Source organism: Coregonus clupeaformis, chromosome 1 (genome assembly GCF_020615455.1).
Source record: "Coregonus clupeaformis isolate EN_2021a chromosome 1, ASM2061545v1, whole genome shotgun sequence".
NCBI classification, from domain to species: Eukaryota; Metazoa; Chordata; class Actinopteri; order Salmoniformes; family Salmonidae; genus Coregonus; species Coregonus clupeaformis.
The window spans coordinates 35,806,668-35,821,881 of record NC_059192.1 but is presented as its reverse complement, the minus strand read 5'-3'; the positions used below and the strand labels follow the sequence as shown (position 1 = coordinate 35,821,881).

General features: G+C 42.3%; 1 protein-coding gene across 1 annotated transcript in view; it reads left to right on the top strand.

Moving 5' to 3' along the window:
- Positions 1-270: 270 nt before the first annotated feature.
- The window catches only part of phkg2 (phosphorylase kinase, gamma 2 (testis)), a 29,017-nt gene continuing 14,073 nt past the window's right edge, over positions 271-15,214 (top strand). Inside the window, exons 1-2 of the mRNA XM_041877856.2 lie at positions 271-441; positions 8,790-8,898. Coding sequence (XP_041733790.1) covers positions 8,804-8,898 — 95 coding nt within the window. The 5' untranslated portion in view covers positions 271-441; positions 8,790-8,803. The remainder of the gene's footprint in view (positions 442-8,789; positions 8,899-15,214) is intronic.

Sequence of the window (15,214 nt, the reverse complement as noted above, 5' to 3'; positions counted from 1 at the left end):
ATGCATTGTTGTATATAAATAATTGTTCGCGGAAAATAAGTCTAAGAAAATTAGAATCACTGTGTATGCAGCTGAACGTTTTTTGTTAGTTGACGTGCCTAATTTTGTATTTTGTATAATGTCGTTTTCCTCCTTTCCCGCAGTTTTTCTATTTTCTCATTCAATACCCCGTCCAGATGGTGGCGGTAATGCGCCATTAACATCGGATGCCAACCGCTGTTAAACCCCATCGAAGAAGAAGAAGAATTGTTCATATGTGTCAAGGTAAGGAGGTAAGGGATTGCGCTCCAGAATGTAAACAATCAAGATGGTAGCTGAACGTTAGATAGTTAGCAACCCTAGACATATTGCAATGCAATAGTTGCTCATCAGTTTGGTAGTATTGTCAGTGATACTCGACACGATCTATCTTCTATCAATCTCGTAGTTTGATTGCATTTGGTAAGTAGCGCGTGAACCAATTTAAACTTGTGCAGCTAGTTAACTTAGACATGTCTAGTTTAGCTAACGTTAGCTGCTAGCTAACGTTAGCAGCTACTTAACCTTGCTGTGATCAAATCGGTCCAAATTAAAATATATTCTCTGGGGCCCCAAATAATACTTCTTATGTGTAGCTAGTTACAGTAGGTAGCTATGTCAATTGCTGGTGGTGCATTACCATACATGTTTTGCCAAGTTTCAGCATTCGCCGGCTAGCTACATCATCCGGCTTGAGGTAGCTACAGTAACTGGCAAGTGGCAACGGTGGCAACCTAGCTGAGTTTACCCAAGTCCACTAGTAACTTAGTACTACATACGATGGAGTTGTGTGTAGTTCCATCCCCAACTACAACATTTTCCGTCTCGATAGAACTGCCAAAGGGGGTGGGGTTGCAATCTACTGTAGAGATAGCCTGCAGAGCTCTATCATACTATCTAGGTCTGTGCCCAAACAGTTTGAGCATCTACTTCTAAAAATCCACCTTTCCAGAAATAAGTATCTCACTGTTGCCGCTTGCTACAGACCCCCCTCAGCCCCGAGCTGTGCCCTGGACACCATATGTGAACTGATTGCCCCCCATCTATCCTCAGAGTTCGTACTGCTTGGTGACCTAAACTGGGATATGCTTAACACCCCGGCCAAACTACAATCTAAACTAGATGCCCTCAATCTCACAAAAATTATCAACGAACCTGCTAGGTACAACCCAAAATCTGTAAACATGGGCACCCTCATAGATGTCATCCTGACAAATGTACCCTCTAAATACACCTCCGCTGTCTTCAACCAGGATCTCAGCGATCACTGCCTTATTGCCTGCGTCCGTAATGGGTCTGCGGTCAAACGACCACCCCTCATCACTGTCAAACGCTCCCTAAAACACTTTAGCGAGCAGGACTTTCTAATTGACCTGGCCCGGGTATCCTGGATGGATATTGACCTCATTCCGTCAGTAGAGGATGCCTGGTTGTTATTTAAAAGTGCTTTCCTCTCAATCTTAAATAAGCATGCCCCATTCAAAAAATTCAGAACTAAGAACAGATATAGCCCCTGGTTCTCCTCAGACTTGACTGCCCTTGACCAGCACAAAAACATCCTGTGGCGTACTGCATTAGCATCGAACAGCCCCCGCGATATGCAACTTTTCAGGGAAGTCAGGAACCAATATACACAATCAGTTAGGAAAGCAAATGCTAGCTTTTTCAAACAGAAATGTGCATTCTGTAGCACTAACTCCAAAAAGTTTTGGGACACTAAAGTCCATGGAGAATAAGAGCACCTCCTCCCAACTGCCCACTGCACTGAGGCTAGGAAACACTGTCACCACCGATAAATCTACAATAATCGAGAATTTCAACAAGCATTTTGCTACGGCTGGCCATGCTTTCCACCTGGCTACCACTACCCCAGCCACCAGCTCTGCACCCTCCGCTGCAACTTGCCCATGCCCCCCGCTTCTCCTTTACACAAATTCAGACAGCTGATGTTCTGAAAGAGCTGAAAAATCTGAACCCCTACAAATCATCTGGGCTAGACAATCTGGACCCTTTCTTTGTAAAATTAGCCGCCAAAATTGTCGCAACCCCTATTACTAGCCTGTTCAACCTCTCTTTCGTAACGTCTGAGATCCCCAGAGATTGGAAAGCTGCCGCGGTCATCCCCCTCTTCAAAGGGGGTGACACTCTAGATCCAAACTGTTACAGACCTATATCCATCCTGCCCTGCCTTTCGAAAGTTTTTGAAAGCCAAGTTAACAAACAGATCACCGACCATTTCGAATCCCACCGTACCTTCTCCGCTATGCAATCCGGTTTCCGAGCTGGTCATGGTTGCACCTCAGCCACGCTCAAGGTCCTAAACGATATTATAACCGCGATCAATAAAATACAGTACTGTGCAGCCGTCTTCATCGACCTGGCCAAGGCTTTAGACTCTGTCAATCACCGCATTCTTATTGGCAGACTAAATAGCCTTGGTTTCTCAAATGACTGCCTCGCCTGGTTCACCAACTACTTCTCAGATAGAGTTCAATGTGTCAAATCGGAGGGCCTGTTGTCTGGACCTTTGGCAGTCTCTATGGGGGTGCCACAGGGTTCAATTCTCGGGCCGACTCTATTCTCTGTGTATATCAATGATGTTGCTCTTGCTGCTGGTGATGCTTGGATCCACCTCTATGCGGACGACACCATTTTGTATACATCTGGCCCTTCATTGGACACTGTGTTAACAAACCTCCAAACGAGCTTCAACGCCATTCAACACTCCTTCCGTAGCCTCCAACTGCTCTTAAACACTAGTAAAACTAAATGCATGCTTTTCAACCGAACACTGCTTGCACCCGCCCACCGGACTACAATCACTACTCTCGGCGGGTCTGACCTAGAGTATGTGGACAACTACAAATACCTAGGTGTCTGGTTAGACTGTAAACTCTCCTTCCAGACTCACATTAAGCATCTCCAATCAAAAGTTCACTCATGCTGCCAAACATGCCCTCGTAAAACTGACTATCCTACCGATCCTTGACTTCGGCGATGTCATTTACAAAATAGCCTCCAACACTCTACTCAGCAAATTGGATGTAGTCTATCACAGTGCCATCCGTTTTGTCACCAAAGCCCCATATACTACCCACCATTGTGACCTGTACGCTCTTGTTGGCTGGCCCTCACTACATATTTGTCGCCAAACCCACTGGCTCCAGGTCATCTATAAATCACTGCTAGGCAAATCCCTGTCTTATTTTAGCTCACTGGTCACCATAGCAACACCCAACCGTAGTCTGCGCTCCAGCAGGTACAGTGAGGGAAAAAAAAGTATTTGATCCCCTGCTGATTTTGTACGTTTGCCCACTGACAAAGAAATGATCAGTCTATAATTTTAATGGTAGGTTTATTTGAACAGTGAGAGACAGAATAACAACAAGAAAATCCAGAAAAACGCATGTCAAAAATGTTATAAATTGATTTGCATTTTAATGAGGGAAATAAGTATTTGACCCCCTCTCAATCAGAAAGATTTCTGGCTCCCAGGTGTCTTTTATACAGGTAACATACTGAGATTAGGAGCACACTCTTAAAGGGAGTGCTCCTAATCTCAGCTTGTTACCTGTATAAAAGACACCTGTCCACAGAAGCAATCAATCAGATTCCAAACTCTCCACCATGGCCAAGACCAAAGAGCTCTCCAAGGATGTCAGGGACAAGATTGTAGACCTACACAAGGCTGGAATGGGCTACAAGACCATCGCCAAGCAGCTTGGTGAGAAGGTGACAACAGTTGGTGCGATTATTCGCAAATGGAAGAAACACAAAAGAACTGTCAATCTCCCTCGTTCTGGGGCTCCATGCAAGATCTCACCTCGTGGAGTTGCAATGATCATGAGAACGGTGAGGAATCAGCCCAGAACTACACAGGAAGATCTTGTCAATGATCTCAAGGCAGCTGGGACCATAGTCACCAAGAAAACAATTGGTAACACACTACGCCGTGAAGGACTGAAATCCTGCAGCGCCCGCAAGGTCCCCCTGCTCTAGAAAGCACATATATAGGGCCGTCTGAAGTTTGCCAATGAACATCTGAATGATTCAGAGGAGAACTGGGTGAAAGTGTTGTGGTCAGATGAGACCAAAATCGAGCTATTTGGCATCAACTCAACTCGCTGTGTTTGGAGGAGGAGAAATGCTGCCTATGACCCCAAGAACACCATCCCCACCGTCAAACATGGAGGTGGAAACATTATCCTTTGGGGGTGTTTTTCTGCTAAGGGGACAGGACAACTTCACCGCATCAAAGGGACGATGGACGGGGCCATGTACCGTCAAATCTTGGGTGAGGACCTCCTTCCCTCAGCCAGGGCATTGAAAATGGGTCGTGGATTGGTATTCCAGCATGACAATGACCCAAAACACATGGCCAAGGCAACAAAGGAGTGGCTCCAGAAGAAGCACATTAAGGTCCTGGAGTGGCCTAGCCAGTCTCCAGACCTTAATCCCATAGAAAATCTGTGGAGGGAGCTGAAGGTTCGAGTTGCCAAACGTCAGCCTCGGAGACGATCTGCAAAGAGGAGTGGGACAAAATCCCTCCTGAGATGTGTGCAAACCTGGTGGCCTGTGACCTCTGTGATTGCCAACAAGGGTTTTGCCACCAAGTACTAAGTCATGTTTTGCAGAGGGGTCAAATACTTATTTCCCTCATTAAAATGCAAATCAATTTTTGACATGCGTTTTTCTGGATTTTTTTGTTGTTATTCTGTCTCTCACTGTTCAAATAAACCTACCATTTTAAATTATAGACTGATCATGTCTTTGTCAGTGGGCAAACGGACAAAATCAGCAGAGGATCAAATACTTTTTTCCCTCACTGTATATCTCACTGGTCATCCCCAAAGCCAACACCTCCTTTGGCCGCCATTACTTCCAGTTCTCTGCTGCCAATGACTGGAATGAACTGCAAAAATCTCTGAAGCTGGAGACTCTTATCTCCCTCACTAACTTTAGGCGTCGGTTGTCAGAGCAGCTTACCGTTCACTGCACCTGTACACAGCCCATCTGTAATTAGCCCATCCAACTACCTCATCCCCATATTGTTATTTATTTTGCTAATTTGCACCCCAGTATCTCTATTTGCACATCATCTTTTGCACATCTATCATTCCAGTGTTAATACGAAATTGTAACTATTTTGCACTAAGGCCTATTTATTGCCTAACCTCCATAATTTACTACATTCTGTGATGTCACGAGAGGCTGTGTCCTGGAGGGACGTTACATCCCCCTGAGGTGGCTGCAAACCCAGACAGCTATGGCTCCATCTGCTGGTATGGTCGGGAACTCCACCCCTCTATGGCCAATCTTCCCACGCAGCTGAAACAAATGAGGAGCTGATGAGCTGAAGGTTTGGGAAGGGAAGAGACACACTGAGGGAGTGTGTGGGAAGGGAAGAGACACAGTCTCCAAGCTGGGCTCTCTGGAGGACAAGAGTGCTGCACGTCCACTTCCATGAGGAATATAAGGATTTGGAGATACTTACCTTTGGGAAATACTCACCTTTGGATATACAGTGGGGAAAAAAAGTATTTAGTCAGCCACCAATTGTGCAAGTTCTCCCACTTAAAAAGATGAGAGAGGCCTGTAATTTTCATCATAGGTACACGTCAACTATGACAGACAAAATGAGAAAAAAAATCCAGAAAATCACATTGTAGGATTTTTTATGAATTTATTGGCATATGATGGTGGAAAATAAGTATTTGGTCAATAACAAAAGTTTCTCAATACTTTGTTATATACCCTTTGTTGGCAATGACACAGGTCAAACGTTTTCTGTAAGTCTTCACAAGGTTTTCACACACTGTTGCTGGTATTTTGGCCCATTCCTCCATGCAGATCTCCTCTAGAGCAGTGATGTTTTGGGGCTGTCGCTGGGCAACACAGACTTTCAACTCCCTACAAAGATTTTCTATGGGGTTGAGATCTGGAGACTGGCTGGGCCACTCCAGGACCTTGAAATGCTTCTTACGAAGCCACTCCTTCGTTGCCCGGGCGGTGTGTTTGGGATCATTGTCATGCTGAAAGACCCAGCCACGTTTCATCTTCAATGCCCTTGCTGATGGAAGGAGGGTTTCACTCAAAATCTCACGATACATGGCCCCATTCATTCTTTCCTTTACACGGATCAGTCGTCCCTGGTCCCTTTGCAGAAAAACAGCCCCAAAGCATGATGTTTCCAACCCCATGCTTCACAGTAGGTATGGTGTTCTTTGGATGCAACTCAGCATTCTTTGTCCTCCAAACATGACGAGTTGAGTTTTTACCAAAAAGTTATATTTTGGTTTCATCTGACCATATGACATTCTCCCAATCCTCTTCTGGATCATCCAAATGCACTTCAGACGGGCCTGGACATGTACTGGCTTAAGCAGGGGGACACGTCTCGCACTGCAGGATTTGAGTCCCTGGCGGCGTAGTGTGTTACTGATGGTTGGCTTTGTTACTTTGGTCCCAGCTCTCTGCAGGTCATTCACTAGGTCCCCCCGTGTGGTTCTGGGATTTTTGCTCACCGTTCTTGTGATCATTTTGACCCCACGGGGTGAGATCTTGCGTGGAGCCCCAGATCGAGGGAGATTATCAGTGGTCTTGTATGTCTTCCATTTCCTAATAATTGCTCCCACAGTTGATTTCTTCAAACCAAGCTGCTTACCTATTGCAGATTCAGTCTTCCCAGCCTGGTGCAGGTCTACAATTTTGTTTTTGGTGTCCTTTGACAGCTCTTTGGTCTTGGCCATTGTGAAGTTTGGAGTGTGACTGTTTGAGGTTGTGGACAGGTGTATTTTATACTGATAACAAGTTCAAACAGGTGCCATTAATACAGGTAACGAGTGGAGGACAGAGGAGCCTCTGAAAGAAGAAGTTACAGGTCTGTGAGAGCCAGAAATCTTGCTTGTTTGTAGGTGACCAAATACTTATTTTCCACCATAATTTGCAAATAAAATCATAAAAAATCCTACAATGGGATTTTCTGGATTTTTTTTTCCTCAATTTGTCTGTCATAGTTGACGTGTACCTATGATGAAAATTACAGGCCTCTCTCATCTTTTTAAGTGGGAGAACTTGCACATTTGGTGGCTGACTAAATACTTTTTTTCCCCACTGTATGCACCTGTGGAAATACGTGAGAGACATTTGGAAGGACTTTTTGCTGGGTTGGTGGAGGTGGAAGAGACATCCCTGAACTGGTAACCCTTAAGAGCCACCAGAGAACAGAATTGTGTTATACTTTCGTTAGTTTCCCAAGACCTTTAATAAAATCCTTGTTTTGGTTGAACCTGGTCTCCTTGCACTACTTGAGCAATCCCGCTGAAAGCTGTGTAGCCTCTCGTGACGTCACAATTCGCACACACTGTATATATATTTTCTGTTGTATTTTTGACTTTATGTACTGTTTACCCCATATGTAACTCTGTGTTGTTGTTTTTATCGCACTGCTTTGCTTTATCTTGGCCAGGTCGCAGTTGTAAATGAGAACTTGTTCTCAACTGGCTTACCTGGTTAAATAAAAATACATTTAAAAAAGGGGTCGGGCTGGAGTCCGACTACATCGAGTCGCTGTCAGTCGATACTTGTAAAAATGTCCATTCTTTAACGCTTTCCTTGTACCTATGTTTGTCCTTTGTAAATGCAAGCTTTTCTTTGGGTGTTGTAGCCGACTAAACTCAACGATTTATGATGGAGTTGGACTGCGACTAATAGTGTGGATGGACTGGAGCTCCGACCATTAAAAAAAAATCAAAAACGATTGATTTCAGAACCCAAAGAATAGTCCGCGATTACATAGAACAACGCCGTGTGTAATTGTGGGCTATTCTTTGTGTGCTAAAATCTGCAGTTTTTGATAACTTCATTTTATGAGACATCGGAGCACCAGTCCGTCCAAACTAGTTGCTGCTCAACTCCATCATAAATAATGTAGTTGAGTTTAACCAGCTATGCTGGATTTCATAGTTTCTGTACTTGTACATATCGTGGAGTTGAGAAATTCGGCTAGTGGCAACTTTGTCTGATTAATCAGGCCGTAATAGACAATTAATTGGTGTATATATATATATAGAGCCTGAGACATTTTGTGTGCAAAATCATGTAAATGTTCCTTACAAGCCAAACTTACTCTACCGGTTGTCTGTGCTGTTTGTCCTTCTGCTGCTCGAAATTTGAGACAAAATAGGAAAGTATTGTTTACCTCACATTTCAGAGGGCCTGTAGGTATATGGGTTTGGCAGCTAGGTAAAGTTAGTTTTATATTGGACATTCCGATTTAAATCTTCAAAAGTGTGTGGATTGTTCTCCATCCTCACCTGATTCAGAATATACCATTTTCATTGTCATGGCATGCTTGGTTCAATAGCTATTAATGAGAGAACCAAATATGTAGTATAATACTAATTTTACCTGGGTGCCAAAATAACCATATACCTACCTGCTCTCGTGTCAATTTTGAGCAGCAGAAGGACAAACCGCACAGACAACCCGTAGAGTAAGTTTAAATGTAATTTTATTAGACATTCTGACTTGTAAGGAACATTTACACAATTTTGCACACAAATGTCTCAGGCTGTATTTAATATACCAATTAATTGTGTATTACAGCCTGTTCTCTCACCTTAGACAAATTCAAGCTAAATGTAGCCTGTAACACATGATCAATTTGATTATCTTGTCAAAGCTCTAAGAGCATCCTGTCCAGGTAGCTAGATTAGTTCCCCCAACATTTTAAAGAGTTGTAATACAGTAATGTTCTTATCATGTTATAGATTAAGCTGTCACCATGACTCGAGATATAGTGATTGGAGATGAACTACCTGACTGGGTGGGAGCCAAGGAGTTCTACCAGAAATATGACCCAAAAGAGGTGATTGGCAGGTGAGTTACTGAGTCACACACCACACAAGAATAGATCCAAAGCACATTATAGTCCAGCGGCTAAGTGTCACATTTTAGGGGGATTGTGGCTTTTGTGATAGAGGCACCAAATTTCACATACATATTGGACAGGAGTCACATGGCCATATCTCCATAAATAATAGGTAGACACAGCCCAGTGATGGCTTAAAATGTTTGAGATTGTGTGGAGAACACAATACAATTGCTGAAATATGCCATATACAGATGAGTGTAAAAAACATTAGGAACACCTTCCTAATATTGAGTTGCACCCCCCTTTTGCCCTCACGCCAGCCTCAGTTTGTCAGGGCGGTGAGGTGAAGAAAGCGTTCGACAGGGATGCTGGCCCATGTTTATTCCAATGCTTCCCACAGTTGTCAAGTTGACTGGATGGCCTTTGGGTGGTGGACCATTCTTGATACACACGGGAGACTGCTGAGCGTGAAAAACCCAGCAACGTTGCGGTTCTTGACGCACTCAAACTGATGCGGCTGGCACCTACTACCGTTTAAAGGCACTTAAATATTTTGTCTTGCCCATATACCCTCTGAATGGCTCACATATACAATCCATGTCTTAATTGTCTCACGGCTTAAAAATCCTTCTTTAACCTGTCTTCACCCCTTAATCTACACTAATTGAAGTGTATTTAACAAGTGACATCAATAAGGCATCATAGCTTTCACCTGGATTCACCTGGTCAGTCTATGTCATGGAAAGAGCAGGTGTTGTGTAACCAACGATTATGGATGAAGACTGTGAATAAAATAACCATTCTAATACATACATTTTAGAAAATATTTGTAATACATTTATTTTTAAGTAAATATATCCAATATACCCAATAGCAGTCGTGTAAATGAATTATTTACATTTGAGTCATTTAGCAGACGCTCTTATCCAGAGCAACTTACAGTTAATATAAATGTTTCATACTGGCCCCCCGTGGGAATCGAACCCACAACCCTGGCGTTGCAAATGCCATGCTCTACCAACTGAGCTACACGGGGGCAATTGTTATTATTATTAACAATTGCGTTTCTACCTTAATCCGTAGTATGCATAGTGCTCTGGCTCAGTGGCATCATTTCAGCTAAACCTAGGTTTTTTTATAAAATTGAAGCTCATTTACTGCACAGCAAAAACAAGCAGAATTGACTCCAGTCACCTTGTTGCTGTAGCTTCATTCACCTCATTCTACAAACACGTCATACAAGAATTAGCAGCTATGCACTAGCTCAGCACCGGGATTAACACTTTAGTTTAGTTTCATGTCAAGTCAAACAGCAGTTACAGTGGCTTGCGAAAGTATTCACCCCCTTGGCATTTTTCCTATTTTGTTGCCTTACAACCTGGAATTAAAATGGATTCTTTGGGGGTTTGTATAATTTGATTTACATAACATGCCTACCACTTTGAAGATGCAACATATTTTTTTGTGTGAAACAAACAAGAAATAAGACCAAAAAAAAGAACTTCAGCGTGCATAACTATTCACCCCCCCCCAAAAAAAAAAAATCAATATTTTGTAGAACCACCTTTTGCAGCAATTACAGCTGCAAGTCTCTTGGGGTATGTCTCTATAAGCTTGGCACATCTAGTCACTGGGATTTTTGCCCATTCTTCAAGGCAAAACTGCTCCAGATCCTTCAAGTTGGATGGGTTCCGCTGGTGTACAGCAATCTTTAAGTCATACCACAGATTCTCAATTGGATTGAGGTCTGGGTTTTGACTAGGCCATTCCAAGACATTTAAATGTTTCCCCTTAAACCACTCAAGTGTTGCTTTAGCAGTATGCTTAGGGTCATTGTCCTGCTGGAAGGTGAACATCCGTCCCAGTCTCAAATCTCTGGAAGACTGAAACAGGTTTCCCTCAAGAATTTCCCTGTATTTAGCGCCATCCATTATTCCTTCAATTCTGACCAGTTTCCCAGTCCCTGCCGATGGAAAACATCCGCACAGCATGATGCTGCCACCACCATGCTTCACTGTGGGGATGGTGTTCTCGGGGTGATGAGAGGTGCGCCAGACATAGCGTTTTCCTTGATGGCCAAAAAGCTCAATTTTAGTCTCATCTGACCAGAGTACCTTCTTCCATATGTTTGGGGAGTCTCCCACATGGCTTTTGGTGAACACCAAACGTGTTTGCTTATTTTTATCTTTAAGCAATGGCTTTTTTCTGGCCACTCTTCCGTAAAGCCCAGCTCTGTGGAGTGTACGGCTTAAAGTGGTCCTATGGACAGATACTCCAATCTCCGCTGTGGAGCTTTGCAGCTCCTTCAGGGTTATCTTTGGTCTCTTTGTTGCCCCTCTGATTAATGCCCTCCTTGCCTGGTCTGTGAGTTTTGGTGGGCGGCCCTCTCTTGGCAGGTTTGTTGTGGTGCCGTATTCTTTCAATTTTTTAAATAATCAAATGAAATCAAATTCTATTGGCCACATGCGCCGAATACAACAGGTGCAGACATTACAGTGAAATGCTTACTTACAGCCCTTAACCAACAGTGCATTTATTTTTAATAAAAAAGTAAAATAAAACAACAAAATAGTGTTGAGAAAAAAAGAGCAGAAGTAAAATAACAGTAGGGAGGCTATATATACAGGGGGGTACCGGTGCAGAGTCAATGTGCGGGGGCACCGGCTAATTGAGGTAGTTGAAGTAATATGTACATGTGGGTAGAGTTAAAGTGACTATGCATAAATAATTAACAGAGTAGCAGCAGTGTAAAAAGATGGGGTGGGGGTGGGGGGGCAGTGCAAATAGTCCGGGTAGCCATGATTAGCTGTTCAGGAGATTTATGGCTTGGGGGTAGAAGCTGTTGAGAAGTTTTAGACTTGGCACTCCGGTACCGCTTGCCGTGCGGTAGCAGAGAGAACAGTCTATGACTAGGGTGGCTGAAGTCTTTGATATTTTTGAGGGCCTTCCTCTGACACCGCCTGGTATAGAGGTCCTGGATGGCAGGAAGCTTGGCCCCAGTGATGTACTGGGCCGTACGCACTACCCTCTGTAGTGCCTACAATAATGGTATTAATGGTGCTCCGTGGGATGTTCAAAGTTTCAGATATTTTTTTATAACCCAACCCTGATCTGTACTTCTCCACAACTTTGTCCCTGACCTGTTTGGAGAGCTCCTTGGTCTTCATGGTGCCGCTTGCTTGGTGGTGCCCCTTGCTTAGTGGTGTTGCAGAGTCTGGGGCCTTTCAGAACAGGTGTATATATACTGAGATCATGTGACAGATTATGTGACACTTAGATTGCACACAGCTGGACTTTATTAATTATGTGACTTCTGAAGGTAATTGGTTGCACCAGATCTTATTTAGGGGCTTCATAGCAAAGGGGGTGAATACCTATGCACACACCACTTTTCCGTTTATTTATTTTTTTGAATTTTTTGAAACAAGTTATTTTTTTCATTTCACTTCACCAATTTGGACTATTTTGTGTATGTCCATTACATGAAATCCAAATAAAAATCCATTTTAAATTACAGGTTGTAATGCAACAAAATAGGAAAAATACTAAGGGGGATGAATACTGTACCTAGCCAAAGCCATCTACTACAGCCATCTTTACCTCTGCACTGTTTTGAGAAAAATGTGCGCTAATCCCTGCAGTTGCGTCAATGCGCTCCCCATAAAGGCATCCAGCCATACAAACAGCCTTCCCTCCCACTCCCAGGCGTCCGCATGGTCCTAAAGTCAGCTAAACTGCATTTGCCCTTTAATTGGGATTGGAATGATTTTAGTAGCCTATTTTAAACTGTGTGTGTTATACATTTTATCCGGTTTGTAAAGATGCAAAACGATGCTGAAAGCCACCATCTCTGCTGAAATCAACTACCAAATTCTTGGTAAGTGTGGACATCTAAAGTGAATGTATATTCGAGACAAAGGGATGGAAACCGACTTTGAGATCCATGCTAGGCTAGCAAACTCAAGAATGTGTAGCTGCATTGCAACAGCATGATAGTTGTTCACTGCGGTTGCTAGTCAACGGAACACAACGTGCTACTACTGCTGCAAAGCAAGTGCAGCAGACAGAGTAGAGGAGAAAATCAGCATGGCTTATTTTTGCTATTTGAACTGTTATAACGGTGACCGTGGAAATTTGCCTGACAAATAACTGTTACCCAAAATTCCATAAGCGTCACAGCGCCCCCTTGAACATTGTAAGCCAGCATTAGGGGCTTAATATACCACTTAATGATAAAGTTATGGTCAATTGAAAATTACAAAAAGGCAATTTGAGGGCACATTTTGACCACTATTCAGCATACATTTTAAAGGATACGTACAGTGCCTTCGGAAAGTATTTAGACCCATTTGACTTTTTCCACATTTTGTTACCTTAGACTGTAGTGGAGGCTGTTATAGCAGCAAAGGGTGGACTAACTCCATATTAATGGCCATGATTTTGGAATGAGATGTTTGAGGAGCAGGTGTCCACATACTTTTCGCCATGTAGTGTATAAGCCTTCCACAACCATAAGACCCACTAATAATTATATTATTTTATCAAATTAGGTTAACCTGCTTTTTTTTGTTGTTGCAATAATCACTAATCTGGCTTTAAAGTCTGTCTATGAAAATGCCCTTTTTGTTACAAATTTAACCAGAACCATGCATAATGCACATTCACTAATAATGACTAACTTATTGTAGCAGGCATTATAGAACATTTACAAAAGTCTCATACACAATCACACAAGCCTACATGCTAGCTAATCTTTACATTTCAAGTTTAACCAACTTGGATATATTTGCAAGCTAACAAGGCAGAACAGTTGAATTGTTATGAACACACCCTTCTGTCCATCTCCAACTGTTTGAACAGCATGCTAGCCTGTACACTTTGTTCAGATGTTGAAATCAAGTTACCTACCTTATATAACATTTACATTTTAGTCATTTAGCAGACGCTCTTATCCAGAGCGACTTAGTTAGTGAGTGCATACATTTTTTTTTTTTCATACTGGTCCCCACAACCCTGGCGTTGCAAACGCCATGCTCTACCAACTGAGCTACACGGGACCTATGATTATATAATACCTTTATATAATTGTGTTTTATGCTTATTGTACATTTATAAAACATTTGGCTAAAATGCTGCTAGCGGTTCGCGGTACCGAAATGTCGTGCCAACAAACTGAGCATAAATTTTCCAGAATCAATGTTCACTGATACTCCTGTGTTAGTAGTGTCTGCTCTGCGCACAATTTGAGGAGTTGAGACATAAAAAGGGTCTTGTTAGAAAGGTTAACTTCTCTCCTCTATTACAGTAAAATAATGTCTCTGTGTTTTGGTGGCCATATAACCGATTCTGTTGGAACAAACCTCAAATGCAAATAGCGAGTTGAAATCGCTTGTCAGAAAGGAAGAAGTGATCTTTCATCATTGTGTGTGTAAACAGAGAGGAAGAGGCAAAGCGAGAGGTTTCACTCTCGCCAAAAATAAGCCCAATGTGTTTCTATGTGCTTATTTTGTACCTAAGCTTGTCGCCTGCCTCCCCGCCTTTGGGACAACGACTCCCATTGTTAGGGCGGAGACATGAGAATCTCATCATTATATACAGGTCTCTGGTGTAAATGGGAAGATTCACACAAATGGAGCGATTTCGGTGAGAACAGAAATTGTATTTGAATTTTATAATTTTGAATTTGTATTAGGATATTACATTTAAATTGTATTATTTTGAATGTTTAATGCACAAATTAAATAATTGAATTCATGAACTTGTATTTCATGATTTGAAACTGAATTGAATGAATATTGCATTGTTTTTTAATAAAAATATCAATTTAATTGAATATTCAAATTCAATATTTATATGTTGAGTTTCAATATGGTAGATATTGCATTCATTGTCTGTGTATTTAAAAATGTTTTACTACAGGGGAGTTTAACTTGAAATGGTTTGTAATCAACGTTTCTTATATTCAACTTCTCAGATGCATTCAGATTGTTTTCAAATTCAGTTCTCTAAATTCCGATTCAAAACCAGATACAACATCCTGATACTTTGCCATCCAGGAAAGGTAGAGGGGAAATGATATAATCAAATGCTCTCTGTGGTAAACAGAAGCTTCTGGCGGTTTCTGAATGTTGGCATGTTGAAGTTATTTTCTTCTTATGAATTTGGCTGTAGCGTTTTAACCGCTTTGGATATAAGCTATTATGACCCCCCTTACCCTGTGTTAGGTGCGATTAGGGCTGTGGCGGTCATTACATTTTGTCATCCGGTGATTGTCAAGCAAATAACTGCCGGTCTCACGGTAAATTAACATAAACACATTTA